We start from the raw sequence: 17,420 nt of genomic DNA on the forward strand, positions 1-17,420 counted from the left end.
AGAGACCCAGGAGTGGACATCGTGGTATGAGGATCCCTTGGGTCACAAGAAGAATGGGTGATGCCAACGTTCTGTACTGTTCCTGGGCCTATGAGCAGGAATGCCAGCTGAGGGCAGTGAGCCTAGGTGCTGGATTTTTGGCTCCACTTTGCCATAAACCATGAAAAGCTGTTTGGTTGGCATCCAGTTTTCCGGGGATGGGCTGGCGAACAGCAAAAGTGAGGCAAGACCCTCACCAGAGTATAAGCATACATCCACATAATGTGAGTCCCTAAAATTTGGAGTTTTGAAACCCAGCTGTGCACCTGAGATAAAATACAGGAGCATGGTGCTGCCTGGCAGGCAGTAGGCTTGGATACAAACAGGATGAAGGCAGGGATCTGATGGAAGCTGGGGACACAAGAGGGGTGATTGTTTGCTCTTCTGTGAGGGCTTTCTGAAGAGTGGTGGGCACAAACTCTTAGCTCCAGGGGCAAGAGAGTGGGGCCACACTATTTTGTCCCCTGTCAGAAAGGACCAACCTCAGTGAGCTAAGCAGCACCATCAAGTGAAGACCGGAGCTGCTTACACCAAGCCCTACCCCCCTGTGCCCTGTAAGTGCATCTCCACCAAGACAAGTCTGCCTGAGAATCAGTGCAACAGGACCCTCTCCCAGAAGACCAGCACAAACTCCTTGCTCACACCAAGTCTACTGTCATAGAGAGCTGCAAATCTTCAGCTCTAAGGGGGAACAGGATCTAGCTTCCTTTTTACTATTTTTTTTTTTAAGATTTTATGTATTTATTTGACAGAGAGAGAGCACTAGTAGGGGGAGCAGCAGAGGGAGAGGGAGAAGCAGGCTCTGTGCTGAGTAGGGAGCCCGATGTGGGGCTCTATCCCAGGACCCTGGAATCACAACCCAGGCAAAGGCAGATGCTTAACCAACTGAGCCACCAAGATGCTCCTATTTTTATTTTTTAATTCCTTTTTATTTTTTTTATTTATTTTTATTTATATGTATTATATATATCTTTTTAATACACATATTTTTATTTTATTTTTATTTTTTGGGTCTAGTTTCTTTTAACAAACAGACCAAAACACATTTAGGAACTAGCTTTTCCTTCCCCCTACCTCTGGAAAAAATGACAAGACAAAGGAATTCACCCCAGAAGAAAGAAAAGAAGGTAGAAGTAACAGGCAGGGTTTTAATAAATATGGATATAAGTAAAATGTCTGAACTAGAATTTAAGACAACTATAAGGGTACTAGCTGGGCTTGAAAAAGCATAGAAGATAATAGAGAATCTCTTACTTCAGAGATAACAGAATTAAAATCCAGTGAGGCTAAAAGTAAAAATGCTATAACCAAGATACAAACCCAAATGGATACCATAACAGTGAGGATGGATGAAGCAGAAGAATAAATCAGTGATGAGGAAGATAAAATTATGGAAAATAAGGAAGCTGAAAAGTAGAGGGAATGACAGGTACTGGATTATGAAGGTAGACTTAGGGAACTCAGCAACTTATTAAAATGTAATAACATTAATATCATCGGAATCCCAGAAGATGAAGAGAGAGAAAAAGGGGCAGAAGGTTTATCTGAGCAAATTATAGCTGAAATTTTCCCTAATCTGGGGAAGAACACAGACATCAAATCCAAGAAGCACAGAGAACTATTAAATTCAACAAAAGCCAAACATTGCCAAGGCACATCATAGTCAAATTCACAAAATACACAGACAAGGAAAGACCCCTGAAAGTAGCAAGGGAAAAAAAAGTCCTTAACCTACAAGGGAAGACAGATCAGGTTTGCGGCAGATCTGTCCACAGAATCTCGGCAGGCAAGAAGTGATGGCAGGATATATTCAGTGTGCTGAATGGGAAAAATATGCAGCCAAGAATACTCTATCCCTCAAGGCTGTCATTCAGAATAGAAGGAGAGATAAGAGTTTCCCAGGTAAACAAACACTGAAGGAGTTCATGACCACTAAACCAGGCCTTCGAGAAATATTAAGGGGGGACTTTCTCAGTGGGGGGTGGGGGGGAGAAAGACCAAATGCATCAAAGACTAAAAAGGAACAGAGAACATCACCAGAAACTCCAACTTTGTAGTTAACACAATGGCACTGAATTCATGTCTTTCAATAATCACTCTGAATGTAAATGGACTGAATGCTCCAATCAAAAGACACAGGGTATCAGAATGGATTAAAAAACAAGACCCATCTATATGCTACCTACAAAGGACTTATTTTAGACCTAAAGACACCTCCAAATTGAAAGTGAGAGGATGGAGAACCATCTATTATGCTAATCAACATCAAAAGAAAGCTGAGGTTGCAATCCTTATATCAGATAAACTAGATTTTAAAACAAAGCCTGTAATAAGAGTTGAAGAAGGGCATTATGTTATAATTAAGGGGTCTATCCATCAAGAAGATCTATCAATTATAAATATTTATACGCCCAACTTGGGAGTACCCAAATATGTAAATCAGTTAATAATAAACTTAAGGAAACTCATTAATAATAATGCAATAATAGGAGGGGACTTTAACACCCCACTTATGGCAATGGACAGATCATTGAAGCTGAGAATCATCAAGGAAACAATGACTTTGAATGACACACTGGCCAGATTAACTTAACAGATATATTCAGAACATTTCATCCTAAAGCAGCAGAATACACATTCTTTTCAAGTGCACATGGAACATTCTCCAGAATAGATGACATACTGGGTCACAATCAGCCCTCTCCAAGTACAAAAAGATTGATATCATACCATGCATATTTTCCAAACACAACACTATGAAACCTGAAGTTAACCACAAGAAAAAAATTGGAAAGACCACAAATACACGAAGATTAAAGAACATCCTACTAAAGAATAAATGGGTTAACCAGGAAATTAAAGAAGAAATAAAAACAAGTACATGGAAGCAAGTGAAAATGAAAACATGACAGTCCAAAACTTTTGGGATGCAGCAAAGACAGTCCTAAGAAGGAAGAATATTGCAAAACAGGCCTACTTCAAAAGTTAAGAAAAGTCTCAAATACACAACCTAATCTTATGCCTAAAGGAGCTAAAAAAGGAACAGAAAATAAAGCCTATAGCCAGTAGAAGGGAAATAATACAAACTAGAGAAAAATAAATGATACAGAAAAAAACAAACAAAAGTCAGTAGAACAGATCAATGAACTCAGGAGCTGGGTCTTTGAAATAATTTGTAAAATTGATAAACTCCTAGCCAGACTTATCAAAAAGAAAAGAGAAAGGTCCCAAATAAATAAAATCACAAATGAAAGAGGAAAGATCACACCAACACCACAGAAATACAAATAATCATAAGAGAATGTTATGAAAAATTATATGTCAACAAACTGGGCAATCTGGAGGAAATGGACAAATTCCTAGAAACATACAAACTACCAAAACTGAAACAAAAAGAAATAGAAAATTTGAAGAGACCTATAACCAGCAAAGAAATTGAATCAGTAATCAAAAATCTTCCAACAAACAAAAGTCCCGGTCTGGATGGCTTGCGAGAGGAATTCCACCAGACATTTAAGGAAGAGTTAATACCTATCCTTCTCAAGTTGTTCCAAAAATAGAAATGGAAAGAAAACTTCCAAACTCCTTCTATGAGGTCAGGATTACCTTGATTCCAAAACCAGACAAAGAACCCACTAAAAAGAATTACAGGCTAAAATCCCTGATGAACATGTGTACAAATATTCTGAACAAGATTCTAACAAATCAAATCCAACAGTACATTAAAAGAATTATTCACCATTATCAAGTGAGATTTATTCCTGGGCTGCAGGGGTGGTTCAATATTTGCAAATCAATCAACATGATACACCACATTAATAAAAGAAAGGATAAGAACCATGTGATCCTCTCAATAGATGCAGAAAAAGCATTTGAAAAAATACAGCATTGATTTTAGATAAAAATATACCTCAGCATCATAAAGGCCATATACAAAAGACCCACAGCTAATATCATCCTCAATGGGGAAAACTAAGAGACTTTCCTCTATGCTCAGGCACAAGACAGTGATGTCCACTCTCACTATTACTATTTAACATAGTGCTAGAAGTCTAAGCCTCAGTCATCAGACAAGAAAAAAGAAATAAAAGGTATCCAAATCAGCAAGGAAAAAATCAAACTTCCATTCTTTGCAGACGATATAATACTCTATGTAGAAAACCCAAAAGACTCCATGAAAAAATTGTTCAAACTGATACATGAATTCAGCAAAGTCGCAGGATATAAAATCAATGTATAGAAATCTGTTGCATTTCTATACACCAGTAATGAAGTAGCAGAAAAACAAATCGAGGAATCAACCCCATTTACAACTGCAACAAAAACCGTGAGATACCTAGGGAAAAACCTAACCAAAGAGGTAAAAGATCTGTACTCTGAAAACTATAGAACACTTATGAAAGAAATTTAAGAGGACACAACAAAATGGAAAAACATTTCCATGCTCATGGATTGGAAGAAGAAACATTGTTAAAATGTCTATACTATCCCAAGCAATTTACACATTTCATGCAATCCCTATCAAAATACCACCAGCATTTTTCACAGAGCTAGAACAAACTATCCTAAAATTTGTATGGAGCCACAAAAGACCCCAAGTAGCCAAAGCAATCCTGAAAAAGAAAAGCAAAGAGGGAGGCATCACGAATCTGGATTTCAAGTTACATTACAAAGCTGTAGTCATCAAGACAGTATGGTACTGGCATAAAAACAGACACAGAGATCAATGGAAGAGAATAGAAAACCCAGGAATGGACCCACAGCTATGGTCAACTAATCATTGACAAAGCGGGAAAGAATCCCCAGTGGAAAGAAGTGTCTTCAACAAATGGTGTTGGGAAAACTGGACAGTGACAAGCAGAAAAATGAAGCTGGACCACTTTATTACAACATGCACAAAAATAAAGTCAAAATGAATGAAAGACCTACATGTGAGACAGGAAACCATCAAAATCCTAGAGGAGAACACAGGCAGCAACCTCTTTGACATTAGCCATAGCTCCTTCTTACTAGGTACATCTCCACAGGCAAGGGAAACCAAAGCAAAAAATGAACTGTTGGTGCTTCATCAAGATAGAAAGCTTCTGCACAGCAAAGGAAACAATCAACAAAGCTAAAAGGCAGCCTAAGGAATGGGAGATGACATACTGCAAAGGACAGATCTGATAAAGGGTTAGTATCCAAAATGTATTAAGAACTTACCAAACACAAACCCAAAAAACAAATAATCCAGTTAAGAAATGGGCAGAAGACGTGAACAGATATTTTCCCAAAGAAGATACCCAGATCACTAACAGACATGAAAAGACGCTCACCATCACTTATCATCAAGGAAATACAAATCAAAACCACAGTGAGATACCACCTCACACCTATCAGAACAGTTAAAATTAACAGCACAAGGAACAACAGGTGTTGGCAAGGATGCAGAAAAAGGAGAACCCTTTTGAACTGTTGATGGGAATGCAAATTAGTGCAGCCAATCTGGAGAACAGCATGGAAGTTCCTCAAAAAGTTAGAAATAGAACTACTGTACAATTCAACAATGGCACTACTAGGTATTTACCCAAAGGATACAAAAATACAGATTCGAAGGGGTACATTCACCCTGATATTTATAGCAGCATTATCAATGATAACCAAACTATGGAAAGAACCCAACTATCCATCAAATGATGAATGGATAAAGCAGATGTAGTATATATACACAATGGAATATTACTCAGCCATCAAAAAGAATGAAATCTTGCCATTTGCAATGATGTGGATAGAGCTAGAGTGTATTATGCTAAGTGAAATAAGTCAGAGAAGGATAAATACCATATGACCTTATTCATATGTGAAATTTAAGAAACAGAACATGAACATATGGGTCAGGCTGGAGGAGAGAGGAAAAAAATGCAAGAAACTCTTAAAGATAGAGAACAAACAGGATTGATGGGGGATGAGCTAGATGGGTGATGGGTATTAAAGAGGACAGTTGTTCTGATGAGCACCGGGTGTTATATGTAAGTGAGGAATCACTGAATATGTATGTGTCAGGATGGGCTGTGGTAACAAGTAACCTCAAAATCTCAGTGGACTATAACACAAAAGTTTATGTCTCCCTCATGTTATGTGTCCATTGTGGATCAGCTGTGAGTTCTGCCCACAGTAGTCAGTCAGTCATGCTGACAGAGACTCCATCTTGCACATGTTCCCATAATCATCAAGGCATGGAGAAAAAAAATTTGAGGAATTGCACACTAGCTCTCAAAATTTTGCCCAGGGTGTTCCAGGCTACTTCTGCTTTCATAATTTTAGCCAAAGTGAGACATGCAATCTCTTCGGGTGGTGGGGAAATATAATAATAAAATATAATCCTACCAGGAGGTAGAGAGACAGGAATATTTGGTAAACAGCAATAAAAACTGCCATATATACTAAGGGTACTATTTTCCTCAAATATGAAAATGATCATGAAAGTCCTAATTAAAATGTAATAACTATAAAAGACCTTATTTAATCTAAAATTTTTTTCTCTATGGGGTGCCTGGGCGGCGCTGTTGTTAAGCGTCTGCCTTCGGCTCAGGGCGTGATCCCAGTGATCTGGGATCGAGCCCCACATCAGGCTTCTCCGCTAGGAGCCTGCTTCTTCCTCTCCCACTCCCCCTGCTTGTGTTCCCTCTCTCGCTGGCTGTCTCTCTCTGTCAAATAAATAAATAAATAAATAAATAAATAAATAAATAAAATCTTTAAAAAAATAAAAAATAAATAAAATTTTTCTCTCTAACGAGGATAAAGGTGTTGGATTTCACTTTGGGGCAAACATTAATTGTATCAATACATTTTATATCTATCTCAGTTTTCATCAATTGTAAGTTTTATTACTTGGATAAATAATATTTACTTCATATGAAATTAATAGTCTTGAGCATTTAGGGTTTTTAAAATATTTCATGAGTGGATATTTATAGATATGACAGTCCTTATATTTTCTATTGTACTTAAATTTGGAAAGTTTACCACCTGGTAAGTGTAACTACAGACAGAATAAGTATGCCAAAGGGGTTTCTATAATTAAGTGGCATATGCATGAATCATGGCCTTTCAGTAGGTTTATGTTTAATCATTAAATTATTTTTATTAAAAATGACCTGGTAATTCCAAAGTTCAATGTCTAATTTAGAGTTACATACCACTGAAACAAAGTACAATAATTTTTAGGGAGCCAAAATTGGTAGGTTTTACACATGCCAATGTGCATGTTAAGCAGAAGACTTTTTACATGGAAAACTTATACAATAAAATGAAAGCAATGTAGGAAGTCAATATAATAAAATAATTAGTTTATAAACAGTAGGTGGGGGGTTTAATACAGATACATTGGGAGTGTGTGCTGTCTCTCTTGACTTGCCAGCATATTCACAGATGGGACTTACTTATGCACCAAAAGTATCATCTGACATCAGATAATAAAATCAGAGTCTGTGGCTACCAGACAAGGCATCCTGTTTTGCACGCCTTGTCCATCTTTAAGTGCCAAGGGCCCTGCGTGGGGCAAAGAGCACAACAGGTCATCCATAGGGTTATTTTTATAGAGCTTACGGATGTTGCAAAGCTGAAAGGGATAGCTACACTTTAACCCTTTCAGTAAGCAATAAGAGCAGTCATTTGGGAGAAGTCTGTATGAAAAATGTTAGGAGATTTAGGTTGGCAAAAGTTTACTTCAAGTTACAGTGACTTTTGGGTCCCTTCCCTTCTACGTGGGTCCATGTGATGTTGATATCGAGGGTTCAAATCCAATGTAGGGGTCCACCATGATAATGCAGGCCACATTGGTACAAAAGAGAAGTCAGTACCAGCATCAAACACCCCTTGATGTACCTGCCTGCCTTCTTCTTCAAGCAACTGCTCCTAAATGGTATTCTCAGAGTCTGCCTTTTCTTTATCAGAGATCTCTCATTTAGAGTAAGCAAGAGGAACAAATGCTGACAAGATGAGCAAGGATGGAGTGGTATGAAAATCTCATGCACTAACATGGACCATCAATTACATTCTTAGGATTGTTAGTCCCTCAAACTTCTTCATTAATTAGCTCTCGGTTATTCATCTTCCCATACCTTCTAGCTCAATTTGCTGTGACATCGCACTGTGTTCAGAATGCCTCACAAGCAATGAAGAAAGACGGGATATCTTTAGAATATGAGTCGGCAGCTGGTTTAGCTAAATATCCTTCCACCCACACTGTACTACATTGATTAATTTTTAAAGAAATGGCTAAATGAAGATATTAATTATTTGTATGGGGTGCATATGCTTGCGTGCACACCATTATATTTTAATTTACTTTTTAACAAGTAAGCCAGTATGATTTTTAAATTATTTCCCATCTGGCTTACATACTAATAAAGAAAAAATCTATTAATTTTTGTGCCATATCGAATTCACCCTTTTTTTCTTTTACTTTCTAATTATATAGTTCTCGAAGAAATCAAACTAGAAAAAATGGATTTAACCTTCCTGCTTTTTAGTCCACATACATAGCTGTTTAGTATGGGAGTGAAATGAAATACTTATTTTTGGAGGTCTTAACTATGAAGACAACATGTACAGAGTTCTCTCTCTATTATTTGTCTTTATTTTAATCATGCTTATGTAAAACTGAAATAAAGCAAGGCAAATTGATTATCTGGAAAATAACTAAGTGCCATATGAATTGTCAAAGAATTTAATTGTATTTTGCCTCATTTTGGTCATGTATATTATGACCAATTTTTTGGAAATTCTATAAACCACATAGAGGACGTCTGATGATTCTCTATTGTCCTGCTTATTTAATCATCACACATGATACCAGCACCATGTGTTACAAGAGATTATTTATGTACATACAAACACGTGAGACAAAGAAGTTTTGAGGCAGTAAATTCTTATAAATTAATTTATTATGGTTTTTAGAATACTTTTCCTGGTTCGAACTGTGCATGCGTGTGTGTGTGTGTGTGTGTGTGTATTTATGGACAATTGTGCATGTTGATGATAAACAGAATTAATGAGAAAAATACATAGAGAATTTTGGATAATAGTGAGTATGTTTTCATGTATTTTTCAACATACGTCAAAAAACATTATACTTACGCATTCCGGATGTCTGAGAATAGAAACCATACTGTTGCCTTTCAGGTTAAGTGTGGACTGTCTGGAGGAGACCACAGTCTTACTGTAATGTTAGAATGAGTCACTGGTTTAGTTGCCAAAGATGCAAAAGCTTTAAAGGAAGTGAGGCAAGCCCTGGGGGAGCGCTGCCGCAGCCAATGTTTGTCAAGTTCCACTTCGCTGCGGGGGAAGGCTCTTTTCTTCCTTCTCACCATTTTATTTTATTCTGTGCTTCTCTCATTCTTAGAGAACTTGTGTAGCCATCTCTGCCCTTCCATTTAAGGCGATATTTACAAGCATCGAGTTCTCTTGGTTCTCAAACACCGATACCACATTCTTATCAGTGGGGAGAAATACAACTATTTCTAAATAGAAATACAACTATTCTCTGTTGTCCCCAGACAGAACCAAAGGCCGTTCGTTCCCTTACATTCAATTCTGTGGCTCCTATGTCACTTCTATGACGTTTTTTGACCTGGGTGGTGCTGATGCTGTGTTTGATCCAAGGTCTACGTACAGAGATGCGTTTCCCTGGACCAACCTATCGTTATTCCCTCTAAAATATATTGGGAAGTGTGGTCATCTTGAAGATAATGGAAAGAAAATGGGATCAAGTGTTAATAGATGTCCTGTCCTCTGTTGCTTACTCTCTTCGTGGCTTTAAACAAGGTCTTTTCTTTTTAAATCCCCTGAGTCATTGGTAAAATAGTACGCCTGAGAGAGTTGGTATTGTCACACAAACTCATGAATGTGAGAAAGTTTTTGTAAATCACAATACACCAGAATTATGTCTATTTTTATGCATATGGCAAAAGTACGTTTCTTAGAAATGAGCTTTCCAAAAATAATACTAATCATGGAATAAACCTACAGTTTTGCACAACAATAGGACCATCATCCTGGAAATCTTAGAATATAATATATATTTAGTTTTGTCTCCCTGAAAATAAACCTAAAGTATTCATGTATTTCAAACATAGATTTGTATCCATAGATTTTAAAAAATCACTTTTATATTCTTTAACTGTTATCACTATTTGTGTATAAAACTCTTATAATTACTTCTTTTTAAAACCTAAAATTAGCATATCTTCTGTTCACCCAATTAACTCAAATGAGTAACAAATTATTTTATAAAAGCATTCTAAACTGATAGTCTGTAATGACTCATCCAAGAAAATGTCTTTTCTATTCAGAAGTCTGCACCTCTTTTATTTTTTAGTCAAACACATAATTTACTACATAGCTTTAAAAATGTTTGCTGCATCAATCAACTAAAGGCCAATCATTTTATTCATTCCTCCATTCATGGGAGTGCCCCAGGAATGCGGATGGTGGCAGGGGATTTTCTGTGAAATTTCTGGTAGAAACATGATCAGTTAATAAATATGCAAGCAATTTGTCCCTCCAATGTTTTTTCTTCCTTTTTTCAAAATTCTACTTAGTTAACGTATTGTGTAATATTGGCTTCAGGAGTAGAATTTAGTGATTCTGCCCCTCCAATCTTATAATGAACTTGCAGACTTATGGAATTGGATTCTGTCCTTCCAAACTTATAGTGAATTTGCCTGTGTTATGGAAACCTCAGATCACTGGAAGGGCTTGGTAAACAACTCTGGATTTCTCACTCATGAGATGAAAACCTAAATGCCTATTCTGAGCTTTCTTTTGGAATGCAGGAAGTTGAAATCCCTGCTTTATTTCAAGAGCTGGTGGCCTGATGTGTTAAACTGGCTTGCTAATAAAGAAATACATGAGCCCAGAGAGTTAAGAGAAAGAGTGAGAAGTTCACATGCCACCTTAACAGCCTGTTGGCATTCTACTGTGTTCTGTCCCTTCTTGACGGCCATGCTTCAATGATGTGTTGCTCCTTTGCCATGGTAGCACTTTTACTCTGCAGTAGACATCACCTTGGGATTGTTTTCATCTTTTGCGAATGGTTTAGCCACTGCTTCTTCCTTTCAGTTCTCAATATTAGCAATAGAACTATTACAATATTTTTATTTTTTGCAAAAATGTGACTTTCAATAATGGCATTTGAAAAAGTTGGATCATTCACAGTAGACTAGAAAAGTTATCTTTTTCTTTTTAAGTCACCTAGAACTTGCTTCCAGACTCGGGAGGTTACTTACTGGCCTCGGTGAGGTACCAAAACCACAGCACTGAATTGGAAATTAGGAGACCTGGATTTGGGTCTTGCTCTTCGCTAACTAGCTGAGGAGTTTAATCCTATGCTTCAGTTTCATCCCTGTGTGACCCTGGACAAGTCATTTCAGTTCCTTTGTGCCTCAGTTTCCTCACCTGTAAAAGAAGATAATAAAAGCGTCTACCTCTTAGCATTATTGTAAGGAATCCATGAGATTATAAAGGGCCCAGAACAGCACCAGGCTCATGCTAACAACATGTGTGGTATCTATAATAATGAAATAGTAATCTGTCTTGTCATAGTTCCTGTATTATCTTTCTTCACAAGGCTATGATGAGAACCAAATGACAGAATACATGTTGTATTCATTTTTGTAGTGCCTCACAGCCAATTGTCACTTAGCAGCTTAAAACAACAGTTATCGATTATCTCATTTTCTATAGGTCAAAAGCCTAGGTCTGGCCTAGCATGATTGTCTGCTCAGAGCCTCATAAGACTGAAATCTGGGTACCAAGTAAGGTGTGTTTCTTTCTGGAGCCTGAGATCCTCTTGCAAACTCATGTGGCTGTTGGAAGAATTCATTTCTTTAGGATGGAAGTCCCCATTTCTTGCTAGATGCCAGCAAAGGGCTACTCTCAGCAACTGGAGACTGCCCGCCCCTCCCTGCCACGTGGCCCTTTCCACATTTGGCTGTTGCTTTCTTTCGGGCCAGGAAGAATGTGTTTCATTGGCTTCCAATCCCTTGCCACCAGCTGAAGAAAACTTGCTTGTACAGGGCTTACCTGATCAAGTCAGGCCACCCAGGTGAATCTCCCATTAGCCATATCTTACAACATGATCATGGCATGATATCTTAACATGCTCGCAGTTTCCACCCCCACTTAAGGGGAGGAAATCATATGAGAGTGAGGGTCATCTTTGAATTCTGCCTACCACAAATGTGAACATAAAGTGAAAAGTTAAAATGATATACCAGCTGCACATTATTATAGGTCCTATAACTGCCATCGTCATGCTGATCATGATATCAAATTTTTATCCTCATACAACACTATTCTACTTATTTTCAAAGGTTTAAATTAACTGTAAAGAGTATTCCAATTCATTCGATAACCACGCAGCTCAGAGCTTTGCATTTGCTTCATAACTCCCCCAATTCCTATTCTCTTTGACTGGCATATTTACTTCCCACATTCCCTCCCTTGATCATTGAGTCAATGACTCACAGCACTCCCAAGAACAAAGTTCTGTGAGAAGTATGTTCTATTGAGTTCACTAGTCCATAAAATCTCAACCATTATCTCCTTTACATGTATGCAGCAATCCTGAAATTCCCTATGGCCTGGTTGTGCTCAACTCTAAAACAAACTAAAGAAAAGGTAATCTTTTCCAGTGCTTTAATGATATTTAACCCAGGGTCTAGTATAACAGACTCCAAGATGTTTATTCATAGACAGCAGGAGTGAGCCTAAGATGATCCTGTGGTCTGGCTGTCATTTCACCAGTGCTCATGAGGGCCTCATATTGTAAAAAGCTCAATAAATAATAAAATAGAATATAAATTAAAAGTAAATATAAAGTAGAATATAAAATAAAAATATAATAAAAGAATGATGTAGGGAAAGGTTTAAAATGATTACACCGTCCATGAAAATGGAATGGGGAAACTTAACCTAGAAATCCAAACAAGAATCTTCCAGTATTTTGTTAATATAAGTACCTTTAGGGCAGAGACGAATTCTATGCCCACACAGAGATTAGTAAAACTTTGTTCATGAAATAAAGTATAATTTTATTTAAAAAAGAATACAGACTAGAAATTATATCTGTGTTCAAAACCATCTTTGCCACTGTTGACATTTTGATCATGGATGTGTTACTTTTTCCTCATTAAGACTTTGTTTTTGCCTCTTTAACTTGGAGGTAATACTGTCTACTTAAGACCATGTTCTGTGGAGTAAGTGAAATGACCTACGCTAAGTTCTTAGGACAATACCCAGTACGGAGTGAACATTTAGTAACTGATGACTATTGTTATTGTTATTTTTATTCATTTTAATTATGCTAACGTGTGGCCCAATGTCTGGAATGTATTAAGCGCTCAGAAAATATTACTTTCTTTACCCTTCTTCAATACCTGTTTGTTAATTGAACTGCATCTGTCAAGGAGAGTATTTCAGGTATTTTCAGTCTGAAATACATTAGGAGGTTACCATTTGTCTGATTTTATTTCATTTTATACAACTTTCTTCCCCCCCCCTTCCTGCATGCCTGCCTACCTCCATCCTTCCTTCTTTCCTTGTCTTTCCTCTTTTTTCTTCTCTCTGTTCCTTCCTTCTCTTTCTCTTTTTTTCTCAAGCAGATATTATTTTAAATTTCCGAACAACCTATGTCAGCAAGTCTGGCCAAGTTATCTTTGAAGCAAGATCAATTTGCATCCACTACGTCACAACGTGGTTCATCATTGATTTAATCGCTGCCCTGCCTTTTGATCTCCTGTACGCTTTCAACGTCACAGTGGTGAGTAAAGTGCTCCCTTCCACATGACCTTGAAGGTTATTTTTAACCCTGTGTTTATTTTCCACATGTTCAGGTTTTAAGTGTTTGTGACAATTTGTGCATGCAGGACTTCGTGCGCTCCTGAATAAAGATGCCGAAGTGGCCAGTGGTACGCAGGCCACAGATTGTCCACTTGAGGAAGTTACTTCCTTTTGAAATTTACCTTTCCTCTTTGAGTTATTTAAATATCTAGACCAGGATATACCAAAAGCCTGAGTTTATCATCAGTACTGACTCAGAACAGATCCTTTGGTAAGGAAACCATCCGCGGGAATATAAGCATTACTTTATATTACTGAAGCAGATATTTGCCTCCGAAGTTCAGGGGAGAGTTTAAGATTTCTTCCAGTTTTATGACTTTTACTCTCTACCTCTTGAGTATTTCATTATTCACCTGCAAAACAAATAAAAGACTGATCAAGATACGGAAGAATACAGAGAAAAAAAAGAATAAAAGTATTCAACCACTTCTTAGAAGTCCTTGTAAAAACGTTGGGTGGACAGAAACCTAAATGACACAATGACTATGAACTAGAGAGCTCTGTTGGATTTTTAATTTTTCTCTAGGATTGTAACTTCTCCTCTTTCTTCGTGGAAAGCCTTTATAAAACCTCATGTCTCCTCACAGGAAAGCAAGTATGTCCACTTAAGGTAGTAGCTATTTTTACTATTGAACAATTGTTGTTCTTAAAAACATTAAGTGCTCTCTTATACATAGAGAGACTTTTAGGGAGGTATAATAGCATTTGGGGGCCAGTAATGCAATTTGCTGCTAGAGTAACCAATTTTAGCAGGCAAAAATTTACTAAACATTAGTTCAAATTAAACATATTTCTTACTCAGTTGACAACCCCTTGAGATTCTCCATCAAGAATTTAAAAGCATAGTTTTCAATAATAAGGTGATCAGTGTTTTTCAAATACAGTCTTTATTGACTTCGGAATGAAGATTGAACTGTAATCCTGCCTATTTAGTACAGATATCTGCATTTGTTAATTACCTAATAGTATTTTTCTTTTCTCTTTCTTTCTTTCTTTCTTTCTTTCTTTCTTTCTTTCTTTCTTTCTTCTTTCTTTCTTTCTTCTTTTTTTTTAAGATGGAAAGTTGAGGGTGTCAACATCTTTAAGAGGTTTATAAGTCAACTGAAAGGAAACCTCTGGGGGAAAATTTAGTATATAATATCAATCAGTGCCACATTGAATTGTTATCCAGGCTTTTTAAAGTGCTTTTTAAAATTGAATTTGACTAGATAAGTGTACTATAATGAACGCATAATGACTTAAAACAAGGCTTTTGCAAGATTGCAACAAAAAAAAAATTCAAAAGAAACACATAATTCACAAAATGCTAAGAAAAATTTTCCACATTCTCCTGGAGAATTATTAAATAAATGGTGTTTAATAGACTGTACTCTAACTTAACTTACTGCTTTGCTACTAAATACTAATAATATTTTTTTATGTTCCATTTCTCTTTGGGCACTGAACAAATAGAATCATTTAAAATATATGTTATATAATTATTTTTAAAATATATACAATTTTAAGATACATAGTATATTTATATATCATTAACATCCTCATTGCCTAAAATTAACACCAAGGATTTTTGAAAAAGTCTATTTCTCATATTTTGATGAATTTTAAATACTTGCACACTTTCACTGCATTCTTGCTCCCTTTCTTCATTCTGTCTTGTGAAATCTGGCATGAACATTTTATAAAGAACATTCAGCATCTATGTTAGAAAGAAAGAAAAAGAGGAAGGAATAAAGAAATCTCTTTTCAGTGGTAATTTTTCTGCTTCTCACAGGAGTGAGCATATGATCCTTAACAAATTGGCACATAAATTTGCTATGCCCCAAATACATTAGTCAAGATGAAATATTTTGTTTGAACAGAAAAGCTTGTTCAATGTATTATATTTACTCCCCAGGAAAACATAAGTTATGAGGAAAAGTTTACACATTATGTGATTTTTATATTGCACAGACTTACAAAAAAAGGGGAGGGGGAGAAATAAATAAATAAGCAAACACAGGCGTTGGCTTTCCAGATTTAAAATACATCCAGTTAGTGCATCTCTGTAGATGACATTCAAAAACGCATTACAACCACCAAAAATGTATTGGATGCTCTAATTTTGACTTTGCCCATAATTGCTGATGGTAAATGTTTTATATACAACTCACACATTTCTTTAATAAGATTCAGTGTGTGTAAGTCACTATGAAAGGCACTCTGAGAGACGAAGTTGTGAATGAGACATAGAAAATATGATAGAGTGAAAAAAGCAAAAGTATAAATCCCAGTCTTACCATTTACCATCTGAGTGACTTCCTTGGGAAGTTAACATCAAAATCAGCAAAATGAGCATAAAAATCGCTACAGGGTTTCTCAGCAGCCTAAAAAGGCAACATTTCTATAAAATACCTTGCTAAGTGTCAAACACCTAGAAAGACCTCAGTACATGTTAATCAACTTCTCTCTCTCTCTCTCTTTCTCCCCCCTAGTGGATTGCGAGGGGGCGGTTATGTCCACCTGGTAATAGGGGAAACTACTATTTGATCGGGGGTTCTGATGACTACATCACTGTCTGCACCTGCCTATAAGGTGCTTCTAATTTTTATCAGTGACAAATTCAGAGCAACATCCCAAGAGCAGAAAGAATACTTTCCCTTTTTTCAGATTATGTATTTCCATCTAAATCAAATATGCTGCTTTCTTGTGTCATTCATTAAGAGTCCAAACTCACATCTTGCAGCAAGAAGCTGTTGACGCAGATGGGAATAAGTATATATTTTTTTCAAAAGTGTTTTTCCAAACGACTATTGTTCTCATGTAAAGACAACCCCCATTCTTCCCTCGAACATCCTTTTTCTGGTCAGAGAAAATGGGGAGATTGACCACATCAATATTCTATGCTCAGTGGTGTCTTCGTCTGCTCAGGCTGCTGTAACAAAATATTATTGACTGGACGGCTTAGACAATAGAAATTTATTTCTCAGTTCTGAAGGCTGAGAAGTCCAAGATCAAGGTTCCAGCCAATTTGGTTCTTCACATGGGCTCTCTTCCTGGCTTGCAGATAGCTGTCTTCTTGCTGTGTTCTCATATGGCGAGGGGAGTGAGAGACTGGGTTAAGGAGAGAGGGAGCCAGGGAGAGAGGAAGAGAAGAGGGGGAGAGGGAGCATTCTCTGGGCTTTTCTTATAAGGGCACTAATCCCATCTTGAGGACTCCACCCTCATGACCTCATTTAAACCAAATCACTTCCCAAAGGCCCCATCACCAGTTATCATCACATTGAGGGCTAGGGCTTCAACACATGAGATTTGGAGGGACAAAATTCAGTCCACAGCAGATGGCTTCCTCCATTTGGGACTTCTGTTTGAGGTTTCATTTTAATTACAAAACTGTCATCTATCTATCAGATTCTTCTACCTATAAAACAAACTCCACCCCCGGTAATTCCTCCAAGCTACAAAGTAGATATTGCAAAGTACTGGCATGTAATCATCTGGTTTACAATGAGCTGGAGAAA

The 17,420-nt window shown here is 37.0% G+C and overlaps 1 protein-coding gene across 1 annotated transcript in view; it reads left to right on the forward strand.

Annotated features, from left to right (window-relative positions):
- KCNH8 (potassium voltage-gated channel subfamily H member 8) overlaps window positions 1-17,420 on the forward strand; it is a 361,687-nt gene that overhangs the window by 236,158 nt on the left and 108,109 nt on the right. Inside the window, exon 6 of the mRNA XM_026496942.4 lies at window positions 13,686-13,843. Coding sequence (XP_026352727.2) covers window positions 13,686-13,843 — 158 coding nt within the window. The remainder of the gene's footprint in view (window positions 1-13,685; window positions 13,844-17,420) is intronic.

This window comes from Ursus arctos, unplaced genomic scaffold (genome assembly GCF_023065955.2).
Source record: "Ursus arctos isolate Adak ecotype North America unplaced genomic scaffold, UrsArc2.0 scaffold_20, whole genome shotgun sequence".
NCBI classification, from domain to species: Eukaryota; Metazoa; Chordata; class Mammalia; order Carnivora; family Ursidae; genus Ursus; species Ursus arctos.